This window comes from Thermobia domestica, chromosome 15, assembly GCF_964235325.1.
Source record: "Thermobia domestica chromosome 15, izTheDome1.hap1.1, whole genome shotgun sequence".
Classification (NCBI taxonomy): Eukaryota; Metazoa; Arthropoda; class Insecta; order Zygentoma; family Lepismatidae; genus Thermobia; species Thermobia domestica.
In genome coordinates this window covers 190,395,520-190,421,121 of record NC_137468.1, presented here as the reverse complement: position 1 = coordinate 190,421,121, position 25,602 = coordinate 190,395,520, and the positions used below count along the sequence as shown (strand labels likewise).

Here is a 25,602-nt window from a genome sequence, read left to right as displayed (position 1 = left end):
ACCAGACGAAAAAACATATCAAATCGATCATGTTTTAGTAGATAGAAGAAAACAGTCTAGCACAACTGATGTTCGGTCGTTCAGAGAAGTTGATTATGATAATAAGAGAGAGACTATCGTTGAATAAAGGAAATATTCAATATCTGAAAACAGAGCGGTTTAATTTAAAGAAATTAGAGGAGAGTCAGGTGAGAGGGGAGCCAGATTGAAGTGTCGAATAGATTCTCGGTTTTAGAAGGTTCGGAGTGCATATTAAATAAAGCTAAAGGAACAGTTTTCACTGATCAGGATAGCATCTTAGATAAATGGAAAGATTTCTTTGACGATTTGCTTAACACAGCCAAAAACTAATGTGCGTGGAGAAAGTGAAATGCATACAGCATAACCGTATATTCCAGAACCTAACCAGACAGAAATAGAAATTGCTATTAAAAATTAAAGAAACACACATCTCCGGGGTAGACGAAATTCTGGTTGACTTAATTTTAGCTGGAGGGGAAAAATTGTAGAGCAAGATACACAAACTCATTCTTATCTGGAAAAAGGATGAATTACCACAAGAGTGAAAAGAATCAATCATTGTTCCAATTCAGAAGAAAAGCAACAAGACTGATCGTAATAATTATTGAGGCATTTCTCTTCTGTCAACCTCCAATAAATTCTCTTTAACATTCTATTAGCAAGATTGACTCCATACTGGATGAAATTATTGTAGATTATCAGAGCGGATGTAGGTAAAATCGATCAACTATCGACCAGATATTTACTATTCAACTAATACTTGAAAAAGAAATGGGAATACAATATTCTGGCACATCAATTATTGACTTTAGACTAGGGTAGGAGGGAAACATTGTACAACATGCTTACAGAATTTGCAATACCGGAAAAGGTAGATTAATTAAGATATGTTTAAATGAATCCAAAAGTAAGGTTCGAGTAGAGAAATTCTTGTTCAGGAGCTTTCACGTTGAGAATGGCCTGAAAGAAGGACATGTGTTCTCGCCATTATTATTTAAATTTGTTCTGGAGAACACTATAAGGAAAATCAAAGACAGGAATCAGGTCCTAGAGCTGAATTATATTTACCAGGTTATGGCGTATGCTTATGATGTAAATTTAATAGGTGATGATAGAACAATAGAAAGGAATGCAGAAATCTTAGAGATATGGGCTTAAAAGTAAATGCAGAGAAAACTAAATAAATGGAAGTTTGTCGGGATTGTAATACTGCATTTTATGGATGCGTTAAAATATCAAATAATGTTTTCTTGCAACAAAGTGGATACTTTCAGATATCTAGAATTATTATTAAAAGACCAAAACTATAATCACTAAAGAATTTGATGTCAACTGAAAGCAGGGATTTCGTGTTATTATTCAGTTAAAAATCTTTTGTTGTCGCGAATTCTGTTGGGGAATTTGTAGCTTAAAATATAAAACAATAATCATGCCTGTTGTTCTGTATGGTTGCGAAACATGGTCACTGACTCTGAGGGAAAATCGCAGACTAAAAGTATTTGAAAACAAGATTCTTAAACCACACTGAGAAAAATCCGTTCCCCGGACAGCGGCATATTGTACAAATATACGTTATCCTCTTACTTACTACAGAAATCAGTACGGAGCATAAGTTATCCGTATGTTACATAGGCACTGCCCTTGGATGTTACATCATGCCGTTGCAGGATGTCTGACATCTAATAGTTTTCTGTATATCACATGCATATACTTATGTTACATTCCTCAACTGTATGTTATATACGTCCATTTGTATGTGAGATCCTGACCGCCTACATTGTTTCATACGGAAACTATGTATAGATGGAACACTTATACAGAAAGTATTATAAAACATACGTTTTCAATTATACGTCTGCTGTATGTTAAGTCCAAATACTCATGTAACGTATCTTTTTAAGTACGCCACCTACATTTTTTTCTCACGTCTGCTGTATGTTAAGTCCAAATACTCATGTAACGTATCTTTTTAAGTACGCCACCTACATTTTTTTTCTCACGTCTGCTGTATGTTAAGTCCAAATACTCATGTAACGTATCTTTTTAAGTACGCCGTCTACATTTTTTTCTCACGTCTGCTGTATGTTAAGTCCAAATACTCACGTAACGTATCTTTTTAAGTACGCCACCTACATTTTTTTCTCACGTCTGCTGTATGTTAAGTCCAAATACTCACGTAACGTATCTTTTTAAGTACGCCACCTACATTTTTTTCTCACGTCTGCTGTATGTTAAGTCCAAATACTCACGTAACGTATCTTTTTAAGTACGCCACCTACATTTTTTTCTCACGTCTGCTGTATGTTAAGTCCAAATACTCATGTAACGTATCTTTTTAAGTACGCCACCTACATTTTTTTTCTCACGTCTGCTGTATGTTAAGTCCAAATACTCATGTAACGTATCTTTTTAAGTACGCCGTCTACATTTTTTTCTCACGTCTGCTGTATGTTAAGTCCAAATACTCACGTAACGTATCTTTTTAAGTACGCCACCTACATTTTTTTCTCACGTCTGCTGTATGTTAAGTCCAAATACTCATGTAACGTGTCTTTTTAAGTACGCCACCTACATTTTTTCTCACGTCTGCTGTATGTTAAGTCCAAATACTCATGTAACGTATCTTTTTAAGTACGCCACCTACATTTTTTTCTCAGTGCAATATTCGAACTCCAAGAGGAACGGGAATGGGGAATGACGGAAACTTCATAACGAGAAACTGCATAATTTTATACCGTTTACAAAAACATTGTTAGGGTCATCAAGTCTAGAAGGCTCAAATGGGCAGGTTATGTAGCCAGAATGGAAGAAATTAGAAACGCTTTCAAAGTTCTAACTGGAAATCCAAATAGGAAAACGAAAATTGGGAAAACGGAGGCGGAGATGGGAGGACAATATTAAAATGGTTCTCGCAGAGATTGAAATATAAAGTAGAAACTGGGTCCAGTAGGCTAAGGACAGAAATCAATGGAGAGCTTTTGTAAATGCGACACTGAACCTCTTGTGTCCATAGGCCATAGAGCTATATTAAGTTGTTGATACATTTACTTCTTTTTATTTGGCAGAAATGCCAATAGAGGAACTTAAAAGTTTTTCTCTAGTAAAGAGGATTTCGATTCAAGGTTTCCACAAATTAGCTATTTACGTTAATACTAAAACAAATTTGGTGGTGATTTTGATATAGAAAGGCATCCATACTTTTTCAAAGTATATATATAAACGAGAATATATATATATTCTCGTTTATATGGGCGCCCTTTTTGTAGACTTGTCCACCGCCCTCATTAGTATCCCAGCACGACCCTGGTTACATATCGAGAAGTTCTTTTTAAAAAATGATTGATCGATTTAGCTCTCATCAGCTAAAAGAAAAATATTTTTCAAACAAATCAAGGATACAAGTAAATTAGAAGCAAATGTTGGTTGAAATGTTTTTTTTTTTTTTTTAAATAGTAAATTTCACTTTTTTGGTAGTCTCTTAGTAATTTTTAACTTTTTATTGTGTTATGTTTGTTTTGTTATATTATTATTTAATTTATAGAATATTTCTTTCATAAATAATGTACCACTGACGATGTGTATGGCTCAACAGATCAAAATATGATGGTGATTTGACACAAATTATTTCCATACTGAGAATTATTAGGTTCTTTTCCTATATTATAAATCTTTATGCTGTTTATAAACTTTATAATAAATAGTACACTCTTCCTTCTTTCAGTGTACTATAGAACTGAATGCACTATATAATTTGAACTCGTCCTTACTTCAAATTTGGATATTCTCTATGTAATTATCCTGAATTTTCTCTCGTGTTACCTTATGAATCTTGTCAAAATTGATCAAAAGAAAAACTAGTAGAATACGGTGTGAAAAATATCCTTCATTACTAAGAACAAGCCGTAGTTAATGATCTACCTGTCAATACATGGGTGAAGTGTAATGTATTTTCACACATACTTTCGTCATCATTTGTTTCCAGTTGGTTGCCAAGAAAAAATTGTGAAGCATGATGTATTTCCGTCATTACTTGTTTCCGGTGTGTTCCAAACAAAGAATGGATGAAAAATGACACACTTCCGACATCATTTGTTTCTGATGGGTTCTGAACAAAGTAGGATCAAGCATAACATACTTCCGTCGTCATTTGTTTCCAGTGGATTTCAAAGAAAGGATAGGTGAAGCATGACGGACTTCCGTCAGTACTTCCTGCATGATTTGTTTCCACCAACGATGTTAAAAATAGAGGATCTGCCCATACGTATCTTCATCATATGAACTCAATGAAGCCGAAAAACAATCGAGCATCGTCTGAGCCGGCACGTCTGATTGGCTACTCTCGTTTCCGTCATGATTGTTGGCTCGAAATATTGTGATCTTAGTGGCGCGGAGTGAGCAGAGTAGATGTGGCGAAGCTGTGACGTGTGGCTTCACGATTTTGTTGTATGGGCAGATCCTCTATTTTATAACGTCCTTGGTTTCCACTGGGTTTCGAAAAAGAATAGGTGAAACACATTTTTTCGCCACTACTTCCGCCATCCAAGGGCGCCGATTCCAGGGGGCCCGGGTCCCCCAAAGCTGATGTGGGTCCCCGCATTGTATTTATGAATATACAATATTTGACATAATTTGAATGCTTAATTTGTCTTAAAATTCTCATATATGCCTTCTGCATCTGAATGCCCCCCAAATTTACAGAGAAATCGGCGCCCTTGCCGCCATCACTTGTTTCCGTTGGGTTCTGAAGAAAGGATGGCTGAAGCATAACGCACTTTCGTCTTTTTTTTTTTTTTTTTTTTTGGTGGGTCCCAAAGAAAGGATGAGTGAAGAATGATGTACTTCCGGCATCATTTATTTTTGATGGGTTCCGAAAAAAAGAATGGGTGAAGCACGATGTACTTCCGTTGTCACTTGTTTCCGGTGGGCTCCAAAGAAAGAATAGGTGAAGCATGAGGTACTTCCGACATCATTTGTTTCTAGTGTATTTCAAAGAAGAGGTAGGTGAAGCATGAGGTACTTCCGGTATCTTTCGTTTCCGGGGGTTCCAAAGAAAGGATGGGTGTTGTGTGATGTATTTTCCCCAGCATTTCTATCATAATTGGTTTCCCAAACGTTCTGAAGACATGAGCTATACATAGAGCTTACAATGGTTACGTTTTGCATTGAGTTATAAACAGTGGCGTATCTAGGGAGGCTATCGGGCTCAAGCCCCCACCAAAATAAATTTGTTAGTTTTTCGCATTCCACGCACAACAATAATCCTTCTTACCATTTCTAAGAATTTCATTGACTTTCCATTTTCTTATGCTCTTTGTTCAGAAATAACACTGTATTTGTCAAATTTCATTCCATATAAGAACTGCATTGTTTTTTCTTTCTTTCGTCCATTCTAGTCTTCTGATTCTTTTTTTTAGTTGTTACTTTCTTTCGTTTCTCCTATCATACTTTCGACCATTGTTAGTTGTGATTCAAATCGGCCGTAGCGTCGTCAGTAACACCAGGCTCGTGTCCAGGGGGTCTAGGGGTGCCGGGTCCCCCTAAATTTTTACTGGCCCCTCCTAAACTTTTCACAGTAGGCTTACAAGTGAATTATATTATGGTGATAAACTATAATGTGGTTGGATCAGACCCCCCAAACTTCGACCGCGGCTCCCTGAACTTTTGGCCTGGCTACGGGCCTGAGTAGCACCAAAACTAAGAGGAGCTAAAAAGCGAAACTAGTATTCCACACCAACTTACACGGACATCAATATTTAGTTATTATATAACGTTTAGTTATAAAGAAAGGTGAATGTTTGAATTAAAGAAGCTGAAAAGGGGGGAATAAGTAGCCCGGAAATTTAATAGGCAAAGAGGATGCTTCCATTTTCTTCTAAGGATAGAATAAAATATTAGATTCACTGTCAAATTTTTGTACGTATCATATCACATAATAGACCTATTCATTAGTCTGCAATGCTTGCCAAAACTTCAATTTACGCATAAATTAAAATATATTTAATTCTCAAACTCAGTGGGTAATTGTCCCCCTGCTTCCCTGTGTTGTACATAGCTCCTCCCGCAAACAAAATCCTAAATACGCCACTGCTTATAAATACTATAGGGCCTAATGAAGAGAAATGTGCAACTTTTGTTTAAATTCCCGAAACAGGAAATTTAAAGAGTATATGTATTAAAGATAAGCCAGGTAAAGAAACATTTACATTAAAATAAAATTGAACACACACTGGTTTATGCATTCTTTGCCTAGCAGGCGTGTTCTTTCGAACCGAAACTAGGAATTTTGTTCCCGTGCACTTACGCTAAGAGTGGAATTAATGAAATTGCTGGACTCACCTATTTATTTCTATGAATAGTATTTTATAATTACGAGACACAATTCTTAGTGCTAAGTCACAGTATAATTTTATTGAATTTTCACCCCACTTTGAATAGGTGACCGGGAAACTTCTCTACCAAATTGATGGATTATGCGGCTTCTTCTCTGGCATGCAAGAAGATGATCGACAGAAGCCAGATGGTTCTCTTGCAAAAACTAACGACGAATTTGCTAGGAGTTGGCTCGTTCCAGGCTTTGAATGTAAAGACACTACAATAGGTCTATGTGAGCCTTCAGTTCAGCAAATAGCGTATGAGAAGTGTTTATCTGTAAGGTAAGCTATTAAAAACTTAACCCAAAGTCAATTCGTGAAGTTTCATATGCCACTGCATTTTTTAAATATATATTTGTAGATTGTCTAAATGTGTACCTCATACTATACAGGTTTATACGGAAAGTAGTAGGACTATTTTTTAAAGTTATTCACAATGTTGACACATCGACGTAATAGTTTTCAAAATATGCCTCTTCTGCATCAACACAACGTTTCCAGAGATTCTGTCAATCACTGAAGGCTCCTTGGAACGCAGAAACTGGAATGCTCTTTAGCTCCCTCGTTACGGTCTCTTAACGGCCTGGAGCGAGCCATGGTGCCGTTTTTTCATGACTCTTTTCAGTCGGAGGAAGAGGAAGAAGTCTGCAGGAGCGACATCTGAGCTGTAAGGTGGCTGGGGAACCTGTGTGATGCCATGCTTAGTCAGGAACAGGGCCGTGCCGTGGGGGGGGGGGCGAGCGGGACGACGGCTCCGGGTGCCGAAGTAAGGGGCGAAAAATTCGGGAGAAAAAATGAAAAAAGATAAGAAAATTGTTTAGAATATATGTATTGGGGCACCGTCGTATACGTTCGCCCCAGGCGCTGATTTTTCACGGCACGGCCCTGGTCAGGAAGTCCATGACAGCAAAGGCGGTGTGGCTTGGCGCATCGTCGTGATGAAAGTTCCATAATTCAGCGATTGCTGGATGGACGGCGCGACTCGTTTTCTGAAACTTTCAAGTACGTCCACGTACAATGCAGCATTCACAGTCTGACCAGGCGGTACAAACTCTCTGTTACCCACTTCTTTGCAGTCAAGAAAGATGAGCAATATCAATTTCATTTTCGACTTGCTCATGCGGGCTTTTTTTCGGGACCACTCCTATAAACAGTCTTCATCATGTCATGGATCTCACTTGCGGTTTTATCCAGTTTGACCCAAAACTTCACTACGTAACGCTGTTCTAACAAGCGATTCATTATGGAGATGACAGGACACATTGAAAGGGGTTCACCTTAAGATCGATCTACACTCCCTGAAGGCTTGGAAACGACTGGCGACTATTACGCTGGTAGGTAAGACCCACACAACTCAACATCCCCCTCGTTCACCACATTTCGGCAGGAAAAAGTCACTCTTACTACTTTCCGGATGAACCCTGTATTCAAGGGCGCCCATCGGGGGGGGGGGGCAAGGTGAGGCACTTGCCCCCTCTAGAGGAAATTGTACTTCGGAAGATCGGAAACCCAATACATTTTTTAGAATAGTTACCTCAAAATTTGAGACTACATTTGAAATGTCGCATATACTTGCTCCCCCCCCCTTGGAAACCACAACATGGGCGCCCTTGCCTGTATTTGTCTTCTAAGTAATTGTTCACACTATTGTGACTAGAATGGATGTTAACTGTGTCTTAAAGCGGGGATTGTTCTAATTCACACTTAGAAATTCACTACCATTAGAACATTCGAATATTAAGAGACATAATCAGGATGCGGAATCACTACAGTCTAAATCAGGGCTGTCCAAATGGCGGCCAGCGGGCCGCATGCGGCCCGCCAAACCATTTCCTGCGGCCCACAAAGCTTTCATGATTTACGATTGTTATAACTGATAATATTTTAATTTATATTCATTCATTCATTTAATGTTTCCACTCTTCTTTCGGAATAAGGCATCCATTTAGCGCTTCTATACAACAAAAAGGAGCAGGCATCCAAGACAACACTGGAGTCAGTAATGTAACCGTTGCTGAAAGGGACGATTACTTCAATGAACGAATTTATATTTCATCTAGCTTTTTAAATCAGACCCTTTCTTCCTCGAACTTTGCCTAGAAGCCATAGCGCGCAAGAAATACACCACTTCTTGTGATAAACACAATTTAGCATACTTTCCAAGTTGCAATCGTCTGACATTAGATTTTGAAAAGGAAGCGTTTAATTTTTCTGAGTTCTGTAGAAACATCGAGAGTATCATGAATGGATTTAATGCGAGATTCTCAGATTTTGACAAACTAAAAAACGGTATTGCATTATTTACTAATGCATTGACAATAAACATCGAAGAACAAGCTCCAAACTTACAGCTCGAACTTTGTGACTTTCAGGCTGACCCATTCTTTCAGACAAGAACAAAGAAAGGAGTAGATTTTTCAGAGTACTTTCTAACAAACGTTTCCCTAGCTTTTGTGTGTTGTGTCGGAAAATAGTGTCACTGTTTGGTAGTACTTATCTGTGTGAAAGTGCATTTTCCACCATGAAAATTGCAAAGAATCGCTCCAGAAGCTGCTTTGGAGATTCTTCTCTTTTACATTTGCGGGTTAGGCCTACATCTTTTACAAGAGGAATGGATGTAGATACCCCAGCCCTTGTAAACGCTGCTAGTCACCCTCATTAGTCACATTGAATAGGTACCGGTATGCCATATTTCAAATATATTTTTTATATTTTTATTTTGTAGTGTAATAATAATAATAATAATAATAATAATAATAATAATAATAATAATAATAATAATAATAATAATAATAATATATTATTATTATTATTATTATTATTATTATTATTATTATTATTAGCTGTGGCCCTCCACCTTACTAGTAAAGACAGTTATGGCCCTCAGGCTTATTATAATTGGACACCACTGGTCTAAATGGTGTGCGGAGTCCGAGGACGGAAGGGAGCAAAAATATAAATAAATCTTTTACGCACTGAAGTGCTTCGACACAGAGTACGATGCGTTGTTTTTCTCTTCTATCCTGTTTACAAAGTTACCAGGTCGTAATTAACTCTATTTGTTTTCTGTTTCTGTTCATATCACTTGCTTACCGATAAATTACAATGAAATACATAGGAATTACTGGAATAAATTAATATTCTGATAATAATGTCAGACTACTACTAAGTATTAAATGGGGGAACCATTCCCCAGAATTTTTCACCCTGTGCATAATATAAAAAGTAAGTTCAACTGTGTTCATAACGTAAAAACCGAATTCAACATGTAAAGAAATATTATAATTCCAAAATTAGCGATTTTTAAAAATTTGGTTTTCATTTACGCAAGATGTAAATTGATCTTTTTGGGTTTCGTATGATTTTAACTACTACTGAGAACAGTATACTTCATAAATACTAGGTTTTAGTTTCTTGTACTAGGTTTGGGTTTGAAATTTGATTCCTTCAGAGGAACGTTCTTTTCTCATTATCTTACAAATAACTGTAAAATTTATTTTTACCATTACACGTAGTTTCAAAGTAAAATTAATTAGATAAGATATGTAGGAGTTTGCTCTTATTAATCATTTTATTCATAAATAATTCATAGACGGATTTAGGAAGAATGGACAACTGAAAGTCGACTGTACAATGTATACAGGCCCATATTTAGGTAAGTGCTATTCTGTGCTCGAGTATTGGGCGGCAGAATTTAACCCTTTCGTAGGCAGTAGAAAGCATAGTTCCCGACAAGGGAACCTAAGTATGTTTTTATTTGCTGCACTGGGAAGCAATATTTCCATTAGTCAGAAGTCTTTTCAGTATAGAAATGGGAATTGCACTCGAGAAATGGTTTAGTTTGGTTGTTTTGGGTGTGTGCTGGGGAGCATAGAGGAGGTATCGTCCCATTCTTTTAGAAAAATTTGCCCACGAAAGGGTTAAGGAGGCAGCAGATTTTTGGATTTTTTAAAAGATTCAAATAAAGTAACATTTAAAACTTGCAACCCGCAGAACCCCGGGCAAGCGCGACAAAATATGTTAATGCGCTTAATTCGCTCTAATTACAGTAGTTACTAATTAGTTAGTTTATCTTATTATTTTTTAAAAAGCCATTCTCCCCCACACTCTCCCTAATACTGCTTGTAGACGATCCAAGAAAGCTTATTCAAGACTATTTGTTGAAAAAGACGCCAGCACTGACGTCATTTTTCTCTTGAATTCAATAGTTTCGTTTAAGAGATTTCGTTTCGGTCCTGTTCTAAACAATCCAATTCAAGAGCATTCAATAGCCAATCAGCGCTCGAATTGAGTGCAGGAGAATACAAAACAACTATGATGGCGTCGTGAGACAGCGCCAGTTCTTGAATAAATATCGTTTTATTACTCTTTTCCATAATTATCTGACGTTTAAAGTGTGCTTATAATAATAATAAACAAAAGCTAATATCTGGGCTGGAAGATATTGTTAGTACTTTTGTTGATAATATACACGATTTATGTAGTTACAGTGATTGTATGCCCATAACTGTTGTTAAATTTTGAGGCAATGATATGTTTAAGTATTAATTTGAGAATTTAATATACAAGAATAGCGGGTGAAGAGTTCATCAAATAAAATATATATATATGACTTTTCTTGCTTTAAGACGTTTTGTACTTTTATTAATCTGGGATAATAAAAAAAATAATTGCGTACAGATTGATATTACGCTCGCAAACTGAAGTGCCCTGGAAATTATTACACGTTATCCTATTACAAAATATGCAATTATTTTATTACGGAATTCACACGTAGTATTTCAGGAGTTATTTCTTAAGATAGGAGTTACTTTCATGCGTGCAGGTTAATTTTATGAGGACTTTCCCGTAAGGTACAAATGCGTATCCACACATGCCACATATACGAAAGTGAAAAAACCCACTAACATCAAGAATGGTATTTAATAGTGTCAGGGCAGGAACATAGAAAGGGGCCCACGTGAGGGTACGTCCGTCGGGAGCAGGCGCGTCATCGATGGAGGTTATAGCGCAAGAAATATAAGAATAAGAATAGTGCAACAAACCCTTGACAACATATTCATTCATTTGAACTCAACTATAGCCCTTGTAATGATTTGCTACTGGTAACAATAAACTGCTAAACATAAAATACTTGTTTCCTACATTATACTGGCTTGTTCCGACAGTGGAAATTATTATCCCAAACAATCGTCTTTCATACGCACTCACACATTTTACCAGTAAAATTAATATTTGTTTGACGGGTTATTCTTAACCAGTACCAAATAAGGGATAGGTTTGTGAAGAAAGTCTGATGCAGATATGGGCGGTAAGTCCAGTGGCTGAAAAAAATATATTATCTTTGCTTCGTTTGGTTTCCTAAGTTTTCAGCCTTTTCTTTAACAGTCTTCGATACTATACCATAAATAACATCAAAAGGTAATCATTGCCTCGTGTTCCATTTCGGGGAAACAGTTAATTTTTTTTCTTTTTGAGTGTGATTCTGGCATCAGTACGCCATTTGAAGAATCACATTTTTAGAAAGCTTAGTACAGGGATTTTATATCTAAGCAGCATTTTACTCTTTTAACTTAAGCTATCCTAACCCGCATTTAATGTAAAAGGGTCAACATACTTAGTGAAAATTCGAAGGGGGTTGCTACAAAATCAATTGACCTGCTTTCTAAGTGATTTAATATACTAGTATTCCATTAAGTTCCAAATGCTTGCAGAAAGTTACAAAATATATGCTAATGTTATAGCTATTCATGCGGAGGTCTGAACTAAATCAGTACGCAGTTTCTCTTTTATTTGTTTTCATAGTTTCAGTCACTTGTTTTGGACTGCCACCTATCAACAAATATATAAAACATGATTCAATACCTCTATGATCGTGTAAAAGTTGTTTCAAGACCATTCGAGACACTTGTTCAAGTGTCTTGAACAATACTCCTTTGAACGTGTAAATTTGAGGGATTGAATGGTCTTGTTCAAGCTTTCTTGGATCGTCTACAAACAACAAGAGGTGAGGATGAACTTGAATATCTTGAAAACTGATAACGTTAAACTCAGCGACCTCAAAAACTATGAATTGAACAGTAAGATTTGTCGTTTTCGATTAGTTTTAAAATCTCGCTCCCTCCCTGGGGAGTGGAGTATGACCTTGAAGTTGAATTGGATTAAAACTGTCACTATTCATTTCAGCGACCTCAAAAACTATGAATTCAACTCTAATAGTGGTCGTTTTCGGGAACGGGGGCGGCAAATTATTTAGTGCACAGGGGCGCACAATATATAAATACACGCCTGCATGTATATCTACTGTATTTACCAATATTTAAGACGCAGCTCCATATAAGACATATCTCATTGTTTATGTTCAACTTTGAGAAAAAAATAATTTTTACTGTATATTAAGTTGATTTCAACAAGAATTTTAGAAAAATGATCAAAAAATGGATCAAAAGATTGCGATCTTGGCCAATGATTAGTTTTTGGATCAGGGGCCATAAAATTTTTGAACGCTTCTTTTCTACGGAATAAGCATATCATACTGAATTAAGTGATAGTTTGGGTTTGGCTACACTATATGTAGTTCTCCAGATATAAGGGCTACAAGAAATTTTTTGATTGAAATATATTGAATCTTTCGATCCCAAAAATGCAAAATGATATATGGGAGTCAACAATGCTTAACTAAATGAAAAATTGCACGCACGTCTCGGAATGTTTATAACGATTTGTGTTCAGAGAAAACCACAGATACCATGCAACAGTAAATGAAGTGATGGTGCCCAAACATTTACAGAGTCACTGAACTGTACGTAACTGGAATCCTGTTTAACACTGTAAGTAAGCAAGATTAAACAACACGGAATCTGGAATACTGATTAAAATTGAAATAATCCATTTTTGGACTTATTTTCAAAGAAACCAAAAGTGTGTCGTATACGCTAGCAAGTACGAGTGTTTTCTTGCACTCTTTTCTCTATGTTGGGAGGCCCGGGTTCGATTCCCGGCGGGAGCTCATGTGGTTCGGATTCCATGTTAATCAGTAGGTCCACGTCTCATATAGCCTCGCTGCTGAACGGGACGTTAAACTCAAAATCAACTCAACAACTCTTTTCTCTATGTTATTATATTGTGATCACTGATAGTGTTGACAGTAAGCCATCTAGGTACAAGCCGGGCGTCCTAATTTCGGTTACCCCAATCCTAAAGCAACTGAGGGGGTTCACCAAGGCTCCAAAATGGATACCTAGGGAAACTTGGAGATTAAAGGCAATAGGATCGCTGTGCTGACTACGTTGTCCGTGGATCGCCTCGGCTTACTTGAATGGAGGGACGTCTTTGCCTTCATTCAAATACTAACTCATTCAAATATAACCGACGACAAGAATACACAAAATAACTAAAGATGGTTGGATTTCCATGTACCAAAGATGATTGGATTTCTTAACAGTTAACATTATTACCACTGACTAAATTTTAATAATAAGTTCAGAGCTGTATCTAGAAGGGTACTAAATCTCAAAATCTGAAGGGTCTGTGGTGGTTATCTATCTGAAAGTTTTAATCAATTTTTGCTTTTGAATCTAAATATTTTGCATTAAATAAAATATTGCAGACTGAAAAGCGGACTGGGTGGCGTTGTGGTTAACGTGTCGGTACAGATCCCGGGTTCGAGTCACGATCCAGTCATTCACTTTTTCAATTTTTTTTTTTTTTTGGTTAGAATTCGCACCTATAGAGGATTTCGTGTTTAAAATTTAAAAAATCGTTTGTTTCCTTCTTTCATTATGAAATGACAACGGTCATAAGGTGCTCAAGATAAGAACACAGGAATTGTCAAATCACAGCAGGGAGCTATGGTACAACCCACGTGGTCCGAGATGAGGCACTGACCTTGAGAGTGAATGGCTGTTCTAGGAAATAAACTGAGTAGTGTAGTGGCTAAAGCATTGACACGGTATGCCGGAGGTCCCGGGTTCGAGTTACGGTCCAGTCAGTCACTTTTTAATTCTTTGCATTAGAATTCGCTACTATAGAGTATTTGGGGTGAAATAAAAAAAAATCCTTGCATTAGTATATATAATATTGCATTGTTCATTGCCTTTACAATACGTACTGTATATTTTTTTTCTTCTTAGGAAACCACCATTTGACAAATGTACAAACCTAGTGGATGTAGATAAATTCATTGAGAAATGTGTGGATTCGATGTGTGATTGTTTGATGCAAAAGAAAAATGCAGATGAGTGTCGTTGTCAGTCACTTATGAACTTTATGATAGAATGTCAGATGGCTGAACCTGGTTTAGATCTCACCTCGTGGAGAGTTGATCACAATTGCCGTAAGTTGTTTTATTACCTCTTATTTCTTATATGCTAGAATATTGAAACTCAGCTAACAGTTCTCTGGTTTAAAAAAGATATCAATTGCTGTTCTCTGTGTTATACAGCGTGTACAAAAGCTGTTAACTCCATATTTTTTCTTTTTTTACTAATTCGAGAAGCAGAAAAAGTTTTTTCTTCCTTTACATATATATGACAAATTTCAGTAGTTGTACAATCAGAAAATATAATTCCTTGTCTCTGGCTTCCCTACTTTCTAAGTTAGGAAATCTTAAAATGGTAAACAAACTCTGGACATATTAGAAGTGTATGTGAGTATCTATGGATGAAAATGTTAATAGTTGCCTGTGGATAATAGTGAATTTAATGTCTACAAAGACATTCACAGATACAACACCAGAAGTAAAAAAGACATTCACTTGCATACTCGCAGAAACAATATATATAATAAATGAGTCACTCATAATCTTTATTATGCAATCTACTTTCATCATGTATATAAAAATCAGATCTCTGTATTAAAAAAACTTTTGAATCAAACTGAAAAGGTGCTTCATAAAACAATACTTTTACTTTGTTGAAGAATATGTTAAAAATAATTACTATGCGCAAAATTAAATGTATAATAAGGTATATTTGTGAATTTAGAATAATCCATATGTAATTATATATGTATGTTTGTGAAAAACTAATATGTCCAACTTTGTTGTATGAGAATAAACGGATGCAATAAATCATGATTATGATTATGAAACTGAAAGTAGCAGAAACCAGCCATTACTGGTTTCAACATTGATCGTCATAGAGTAAAAATAGTAATGGACAGAGTAAAAAAGGGTTAGGTAGACATCTTAAAGATGAAATGTGACCAAAATAACCAAAAAAAGTGGATTTGATTCCCTTGGGCACTGAACGTGCCAATTATCCTTTTTAAAATTTTCTTTCCTATCGATTTTATATTTTTCACTTCCTATATATATATTTTTATTTTTTTTAAACACAAATATACTAGGTAAATTTCTCTATTTATTATTCTATAGAAATAACAAGCTAAGAGCCTTTTATGTATTTACTGTTGTAGTAATGTTTGATAATCTGGTCATTACTTTCGGTCATCAGCATAGACCGCAAGAAAATCAATCTAAACAAGATGAAAAATATAAGAAAGAGTGCTTGATAATTACTTGATTCTATATGCGTGTAAGAACTTGTCTCTTATTTCTTGTCGATAGGCATTTACAGGGTTTATCCGGGAAGTAGTAGAACTGATTTTTTCCCGCCAAAACGTGGTGAAGGAGGGGGTGGTACTCCTCTGGTTAGGTAGTGGAGGGTCTTAGCTACCAGTGCACCAGTCGTCAATCGTCTCCAAGCCTTCACGGAGTGTAGATTGAGTTTAAGGTGAACCCCTTTCAAGGTGCCTTGTCATCTTCAAAATGAATCGTTTGTTAGAGCAATGTTACGCGGTGAAGTTTTGCGTCAAATTGGGTTGCGTCAAACTGGGTAAAACTGAGTGAGACCCATGATATGATCAAGACTGCTTATGGGAATGACGCCATGGGTAGATCAAGTATTCTTGAGTGGTACAAATTAAGCAAGTCGAAAATGAAATTCATGTTGATCGTTCTTTTGACTGCAAAGGAGTAGTTCACAGAGAGTTTGTACCGCCTGGCCAGACTATGGATGCTGTATTTTACGTGGAAGTACTTGAAAGACTAGAAAATGAATCGTCCGCGTCCGTCCAGCAATTGCTGAATCATGGAAGCTTCATCACGGCAATGCCCCGAGCCACACCGCCTTTGCTGTCATGGACTTCTTGACCAAACATGCCATCACACAGCTTCCCCCAGCCACTCTACAGCCCAGATGTCGCTCCTGCAGGCTTCTTCCTCTTTCCCCGACTGAAAAGGGTCATGAAAGGACGACACCATGGCTTGGTCCAGGCGATTAAGAAGCCGTAACGAGGGAGCTAAAGAGCATTCCAGTTTCTGCGTACCAGGGAGCCCTCAGTGATTGGCAAAATCGCTGCGAATGCTATGTTGATGCAGAAGAGGCATATTTTAAAAACTATTAAATCGATGTGTCAAAATTTTGATTAACTTTCTTTAAAAAAAATAATCAGCCCTACTCAAGGGCGCCCATGTTGTGGTTTCCAAGGGGGGGGGGGCAAGTATAGGCGACGTTTCAAATTTTGCTGTAACTAATGTAAAAATTCTATTGAGTTTTCGATATTCCCAAGTACAATTTCCTCTAGGGGGCGAGCGCTTCACCTTGCCCCCCTGATAGGTGCCCTTGGTCCTACTACTGTCTGGACAAATCCTGTATCATTTAAACATAATTTGATAGGTGCTTGAAATTCATCCTTAAAAAAATGAAAATTATTTCTACTGACAACTCTTGTTTAGTTTTCCTACGTTCAATTTGCATTAATTGTCATATTGGGATGGTCTTCAGATTCTTAGTAGTAGAAAGGTAAAAACGAGATTATTTCAGACTGCAGATGTTCTTTAAATACGAAAATATTGTGATAAAAACCAATTCAGGACACATAAAGTCAGTGGCGTATTTAAGGGGTGGCTTCCGGGCTTAAGCCCCTCCCCCCGAAATCTTACTTAGTATAGTAAAGTAAATGACATATCTTGCAGAATTTTCACATTTCCAGACAAAGCCCCAAGCCCCTCCCGAAACAAAATCGTAAATACGCCACTGCATAAAGTATCAAACGAATAAACATGCTTAGGGGAGAGAAAATGGGATTTCTATTTCTATTTAAATAAAATTCCCTTTTTTTCCAATCAAAATTATACTTATTGAAAATATGAAAGGAACTCGTTCTTAGTTATGTTCCGTAAGCCTCACTTACAACTAAAACGATACAAAAATGTAAAGTTCCCTCGCTTAAATCCAGTAAGTTCTCCCGTTACAGGTAATAACCATGGACAGGGGTGCCCACAAGGGGGGCTATGACGCAAACTGCGTCATTCAAATATTTGGGGGGTTAAAAATCTATATAAATATGTTTGAGGGGGTGTAAAAATTAATCGAAAAGTTTTTTTTTCATGGAAAACACCTACGGATAGACAATTGAGGGGGTGCGTCATGACATGAGGGGGGTGGGCACCACTGACCATGGAGGCAATTAATTAAGAATACATGTAAATATGTGATAGTGTTTAAAAAAGTAAATTGATTGATAATCCAAATATAGATATAATTAGAATACCGCTGTACCTGTAAGTGTATATACAGTAAAATCTTTCTTTAGCGGAATCAAACGGGACTCGCAAAAATTTACGTTAAAGATACGTTTTCTGTTAAGGAAGGTAGACTTATGCACAAAAACGTGCATGCGTATAATGGACACACTGAGATAAAATAAGGTACTGTACGTATCTTAGTAAATTTACAGTATTTATTTCTACTACGAATTAATACAACTTACAATGAACAGAAAAGAAAAGTAGTGTATACACGTTAACTTAATTTTCCCAATAGTCAAGGACGGTTTTTTGTAAACACCAATGCTTGTGTGCCCAACTTTTCACAGAGATTTTAGCCTGAGAAACCACACTAAGCATATCAGTGTAATTTCAAAGTAAAGCAATTGTTTCAATTCCTCTAAACTTTTGACAGAAACTTGACAAATCCTTAGCCTATACCAGTGGTGTAATGCTAGAATTTTTGGTAGGTATATGCTTGATCGTTTTCAAAAGTATAGCGTGTACGCAAGACTACTTGGCGTATATGCACCCCAATATACGCTCATTCTTTAGTAAATTTAAGTTGAGTATACGCTGGACTATATACATTTTAGGTGCGTGTATGCCGTATACTCCCGTACACACCCCATTACATCCCTAGCCTATACTCTCCTTCCAACTCAATGCTTTATTCTCTTCTTCCTCCATCTTCTCGTCTCCTGTCAGACTTTCCATATAATTCTCAATTAAAGCAAGTATATCTGATGTGTCTGTTTCGATTTGAACATCACTGTCTGTTTTGCTAAAAATATACCTAACCTTTCATAGAATGTCTAAAAACTTTCTAAATACTGCACTTCGGAACTTGAAATTTTCCGTTAATAGGCTTATTTTGATTTCCATTGTCTGCGTAATACAGTTTCCGTTTTAAAAGGGAATTTCAACACGATGTTCGCCAGTAAATTTACTGGACCATGAAATATTTACGTTTAACACAAGTTTCCGTTTAATAAAGGGTCCGTTGAAGACAGGTTTTACTGTACTAATTTACATATATAATTTCTGTTCCTTTATGTGCTAGTGCTGTAATCTGCTTGTTTAGCAGTTTGTTACGCTTACGGAAGCCTTCAGTTGTTGTTATGCTACAATGACACGTAAAACAAGCAATAGACCTTTATCTTTAAATATAGAGAAGGGTAATATACTTTTTGCTGATGACAGAACAGTAGTTGTAACTGAAAAAGACAGAGATAGCTTGCAAGAAGCCATTGATCTTACAACATCCCAACTTACGCATTGGTTTTCTGCTAATAAATTAAAACTAAATGCAGATAAAACAAAATGTCTACTACCATTTATCTCACAGAACATCACACCAACTACCACAGATATCACTAAACATACATTTACTAATACTGTAAAATTTTTAAGTATGTATCTAGACGATAATTTTACATGGCAAGAACACGTAGAGAAACTAAGCAAAAAATTAGCGCAGGCTATGTACACAATACGAACTCTAGTCCCAATACTAAATCGGCAATCAATTCTGTCCCTGTACTATGCCATATTCTATTCTCATATTAAATACGGAATTCCGTTCTGGGGGTCTTCGCCGAAGCTTCAGAATATATTTAAACAACAAAAATCTGTCTTAAGAATCCTTACTAAATCACCGAAACGCACCAGCTGTAAGAAACTATTTGAATCATTGAATATGATGACACTTCCTTCTTTATACATATTTGAACTTCTCAAAATAACTTGGGATCATTTAGATAATATTAAAAGAGATGGTGATACTCACAACTACCTTACACGTGGGAAAGATAACTTATATACTGTGTGTCATAGAACATCTGCATACGGAAAATCACACATGTATATGGGTGTAAAGTTGTATAATAAACTACCTGGGTACATAAAAAATAGTCATGGAAAGAGTTTCTTTCTGAACTCAGTGCGCAAACTGCTATTAAAAAACACATTTTAAATTGTAAATGAATATCTTAGCAGCAAATTTTGAAACTTCTAAAAATAATTAAATTCCAGTTGTATATACTAGATGGTAAATAGAAATATACATTAATTAAAATAGTAATTAAGTCCATATATATATATATATATATATATATATATATATATATATATATATTATTGTTATATAGATTGTAGAATTGGTTTTGTCTATATCTATTTTCACAAGTTATTGAAAACAAGAGCATTGTATTTGTTGTAAATATTGTATCGAATTTATGTACAGACAAGCTCTATACCATTTTGTACCAATGTACATGTAACATGGTCCAGAGAATGATTAATAAATCTAATCTTAAAAAGGTACTTATAATGTTCCCAATTTTACTTTTATTTATGGTATTGTATATTTTAGAGTATTCATCATTGTTAAAGTTATGTCTTTGTTAAAACCGTACCAGCAAAACTCTTATTTGCATTCACTGTACCTACCAGCATTATTTCCTTTGTCCTAATAAAATACTTTTATTTTGAATTTAACAGCGAAGAAGTGTTCTCCAGGACTTGTGTATAAGGATTGCTATCGCCATCATTGTGAAAGAAGCTGCGAGAACATAATGGAAGAAGATCCATGCCCTGCTAATCCGAATGCCTGCTACCCAGGCTGCTACTGTCCAGATGGATTTGTGAGAAAGGGCGACGCTTGTGTGGAGCCTGTTGCATGTAGAGATTGTAAGATATGATATCAATTATTTACCTTATATATAAAGAAGAATGTCGGTAGATTTGTTGTTCCTACATAGATTCATACCGTTGAACCATTTAATGAATTTTTTAAATGAATTTTTGAAAATAGTTATCACCTGGGTTTTTATCATGTTACATTCATTGAAATATGTATCGGTAAAGGGGAGAGTTAGAAATATGCTGAAAGTAGAATATTTCAAAAGTACCTCAAGTAAGGCAGGTAAAACTTGGTAGAGGAACTCTTATTAAAAATAAGTTCACACGTATCCCAACGTCTCCGAAAACTCGACTTCTAAAGGGTGAAGAGGTTCAGTTTTTATATTTGAATTTCCCATTTTGTATTCGTATATCCACATAAGAAGAAAAGAATTGCAAAATATGAACTTAAATACAACGCAATTGTGTTGTTTTTATATCATTTTAATTATTTGATTGTGTTTATTGTTGATTGCTAAAACTGCTGAATATCCATTGATCACAGACAAACATAAACAATTATATATCTAATATACATGTAGATATTTGCTAAGAAAATAAAAGAATTAACGTTTTACTTCATAAATGATTTTCAGAAAATACAATTAATACACAAATATATTAAAATCACATTTTATTGATGTTATCTAACCTTGTTGCAAGTTTTTTCAACAATAACTGATGATGGTATTTTCTTTTTATAAATGAGAATTCCCAGTACACTAATTAAAAACTTAAATCACACGAATATTGTGCATATAATGTACTAATTTATATATAGTATCTTCTCTGTCCATATTTTCATGTTTGAATTTGTCTATTTATCAGTTTTCCCATGTTAGAACCAGTGTTCGAAGTGAAAAAAAAAAAGCTGAGAAAGTATGTTTTACTACAATTTTGACTCGTCATACCGGTTATCTAATTACAGTGAGGGTACGTTTCCTAAAACATTGTATTTCTATTTACATGATGACTGAAATCTTCTGGAGAGCTTCTCTTTAGTTACAGGAGAGGGGAGGGGAGGAAGAGGGAGAGACTTTGATCCCTCGTCAACACTGAAAAAAAATCTCCTTATCTTGTATTGTAGAGAATTATACAAGGAAATGCTTAAAAACGGAAATTTTATATTAACAATTTCCTACTGGAAAACTTCTGGAGTACCCACTCAACTGACGGGTATACCAAAACCTCGGAAGATCCGTCCCCCATAGCAGACTACCCCTAAATCCGCCATCCTCAAAGCACAACATTTATATGCATTAAGCCAAGAAGACACGCACACATATAATAAAGAAATAATTCAATATGATACATCAAAATATAAACTTGATATAACTTCTTTGAATACACCTTATTTTAGAAACAAAAGGTAGGAAAAAGATAACAAAAATGTCGGTGTTGTCAACTTAGAAATTATTTCTACATAAGAAATAAAATATTTTTACACGCAAAGCTATTAGCCAATTACTCTGTATAAAAATGGATTTATTAAAGGTATTTAGCATCTACTCTCTAGTGACGGTATGTGTTGATCACTGAAAAACCGGAGGCGGTATGGCATATCACCGCATACCGTCTCACTTCGACCACTGGTTATAACCTTTCCATAGTTATGCAACAATGGCCTGTAGAAAGAGCAATAGAACTAAAAGTAGCAGAATACAGGGTGTATAAAAAAAGGACTTTACAACTTCGAAAACTTATATTGATTTATTTATTTAGCTTACAAACATGGTTTTGGTTTCATTTTGTAGCAAAATACATCATGTTTCTTACTTTATACCTAAAGCGGTTCAATGTGTCTTCCATTCGTGATGCGGCACAGAAAACTTTGATTCACTTGCTCTACAACGTCTTTAGACGTACAGGGACGACCTGAATATTTGTTCTGTCTTGCCGAACATTATAACCCACTGGGGTTCGATTCTTGCCTGTCTCTGTTCGGGAAGACATTTTTGTAACCGTATGGGAGTTTGATTTTTGTTTGTCCTTGTTTGGGAAAGGCATATTTGTAACCGGAAGGGTTCGATTCTTACCTATCCCTGTTTGGGAAGACATTATTATAACCGGAAGGGTTCGATTCTTAGTTATGCCTGTGCGAGAAGACATATTTGTGACCCGCCTGGGTTCGTATCTTGTCCGGTACGCCTTTCTTGTGATAGTACTGGGTTCGATCCTTATGTGTCCGTTGTCGGAGTAAAGCCTTTTATAACAGTACGTGGTTCGGATTCTACAGATCGCTAGGTGGGCTTGGACATTTACAATGGTCCGGGATTCGATCCTCTACAACTTATACGTCTCCCTTAGTATTTGACAACAATTTGGATCATCCATCTAAGCCTACCATATAGCTACTGGACAACATGAATCGGAGTTCGAACTAGAACGTTTTAGAGAACAAGCACAAAAGTAGACTCCAATTGTATTTTTAGCGCTGATGCAATCTAATAATGTACGAATTATTAAGTTGCATAGCCGTTAATCACTCGTGCTGTAAAGAAAAGTAAATTAGATTGTTTCTTAAAATTAACAAATATAAATTCAAACCATGATAATTATTTTGAAAGGATACTCAGATTTTCACTTTGATTTTAATTAACACTTAAACTTCACGAACAAATATTACATTGCTTTTTGGCACTTTAATTGGATAACTGATTTTTGTGATAATATTTTAATTTAGGCCCATTTATTATTATGAACGCGGATGACGCGGACGTCACGAATTATTCGTTATATTTTGTTACATTATTAATTTCCACAATTTCACTGGCACTGTTCACTCACTTAGGGGTTAAGGTTTATCATTTTGGTTATTCCAGGGGGAATGTCCTGAAGATTGCGGGTTGCTTTCCTTTCATCTTCTTTGCAATGAATAGAACGTATTTTACTGCTTTGCTGATCCTAGTCGCTGAGACGATCCTTGAATTTATAATCATGTACAGATGATTTGGGTCTTTAAATCTTCTTCTTGCAATTACATTTTTATTGTTCTAGGAGCACCTTTAAAATGTATTATGGTATCGCACTTACATCGTAGTAAAAATATTAAACTATTTGTAATATTGCGTATTTACTTGTCCGTAATATCTTCCATCGTAGTTATTAGCAGTTGTTGCACCCAAAGCACTTGTCAGACTAAGACCCTTTTTCTCTCCGTCTCCTCGCGTTGCTAGGCAACAGCTCGGTTCGCTACGCAGTTTGGTGATGTCAAAAGGTAAAAATAGCTATGACAACTTATAGGTAGGAATTTTTAGAGACGAAGTTTGTCCATTGTGCTGAATTTTAGCTCCTTATTTGGGAAGGCGAGAGGAACACTACGATCTCCGTCGCAGACGAGACGCACATACATATATGCATATTCGTTTGTTGGCTGAGAGAAAAATTCTTGAGCACTTTTGTACGAGGTTTATTTAAAAATTAAAAATTTTCTTCTTAAAAATTCAATGAGCTGAACCGTATGGTTACAACACCCAGTTTCTATAAAACACTTATGCCACTGATAAATAGTAGGGCTACTTGGAGGATCTTTACCACACTTTGTACGAAAATTACGTTGCACAGTTCTCGCAGACTTGGATTCTTCAAACTAAAACATACAGCTAGCATATGTGACCGTCTGCCCGGACACAAATCTATGTTTTTGGACGACCAGTGTATTTCTTTTTAACTTTTATTCATGCAACAAAATTATTATTTTACTCATAGAAACGAACAGCTATTTTTCCTTTTGGTGAGAACTTCAATTCTTTCTGTTGTATGCAGGTGTTCTTCAGTCGTTATCGTTTCTCACGATAAAACAAAGAACTTGTTGTTTTTCAATGCAACGTTTATCGTCTAGACAGAGTACTTCGTCGCAGAAAACTTATTTTTTTTCTTTCCTTAAAATAGTTTCCAACTTATAGTCTTCGTCACCATGACTGTTCCGCATATACTTTTTTTTTATAATAACATTTATTAAGATTGGGAATATTTTTGGATACGAAGTTGATATTGTGTGTGAATGCTATTGTGTTTGTCGTGTTCTCACGCACTCATATTACGTCATCCTTCCTGCCGTGAGAACAAGCGTTAATATCCTGCAGGAGTCGTAGATGGAATGACTCATACACACAATTACCATCGTTCGCTTCTTTTCACTGAACTGTTTTATGTACAACAGTAGTGCATAAAAATCCAATAATCATGGGAAGAATTTATTAATTTAGGCTACCACACTTTTTTCAACTTTTATTTCCAAGCTTCACTCTCACGGGAACAAAAGAAATGTTGCCAGTGTTCTTTATTATAACATCAACCCATTGGCATTGTCTATGAATGCAGAAAAAATTAACATTTTCTTTATTATTTTACATAATGCATTGTCAACCCTAAGTAAGCGGACGGGTTGTTCCCGAGCGTGAGTGGAAGCGGGGAGTTAGCAACAATAGTCAGTAGAAGCGGAAAGTTAGCAATAAGAGTTCGTAGTAAGCGGAGGGCTAGCAAAAAGTTCGTCGTAGAGAGAGGCAGGGCAAGACAACGTATGAAGTGATAGTATGAAGAATTCTGTGTTGCGACATTAATCTATAGGATGTAAAGCAAAAGGACCAACAAATACTGTAACCGGCCAGTTATAAACTTTTTATTTGTGTTGTACTTTGGTTCTAAATTCAACTCTTAAAGATGAACAAAACAGGAAAAGATTCCTTTATCTAAATACAGATTAAAACTCTATAATAAAATGTTAAGAATTATGTAATTTGTCTGCGAATTCGTTTTATGTGCTGAAGACAGTTTGACTTACATAATGAACTTCCTCATTATGTAAATCTTGCGTTGACAGATTTTTTCGTCTGAACCAAATTCCGACTTGTACATGAACCCGAGTTTCTGGGTCATGTCATGGATCTACGTCACTTTGGGTAACAACCTCAGCAAAAGAAATAGTATATAACCTCACGATATTTCCAGGATAGAGAGAGAGCGACCAGAGATTAT

General features: G+C 36.0%; 1 protein-coding gene across 1 annotated transcript in view; it reads left to right on the top strand.

The window, feature by feature from the left end:
- Window positions 1-25,602, top strand: part of Hml (hemolectin) — a 403,631-nt gene that overhangs the window by 253,934 nt on the left and 124,095 nt on the right. The window contains exons 62-64 of the mRNA XM_081740590.1: window positions 6,457-6,674; window positions 14,525-14,727; window positions 20,446-20,634. Of these exons, the coding sequence (XP_081596716.1) occupies window positions 6,457-6,674; window positions 14,525-14,727; window positions 20,446-20,634 (610 nt within the window). The remainder of the gene's footprint in view (window positions 1-6,456; window positions 6,675-14,524; window positions 14,728-20,445; window positions 20,635-25,602) is intronic.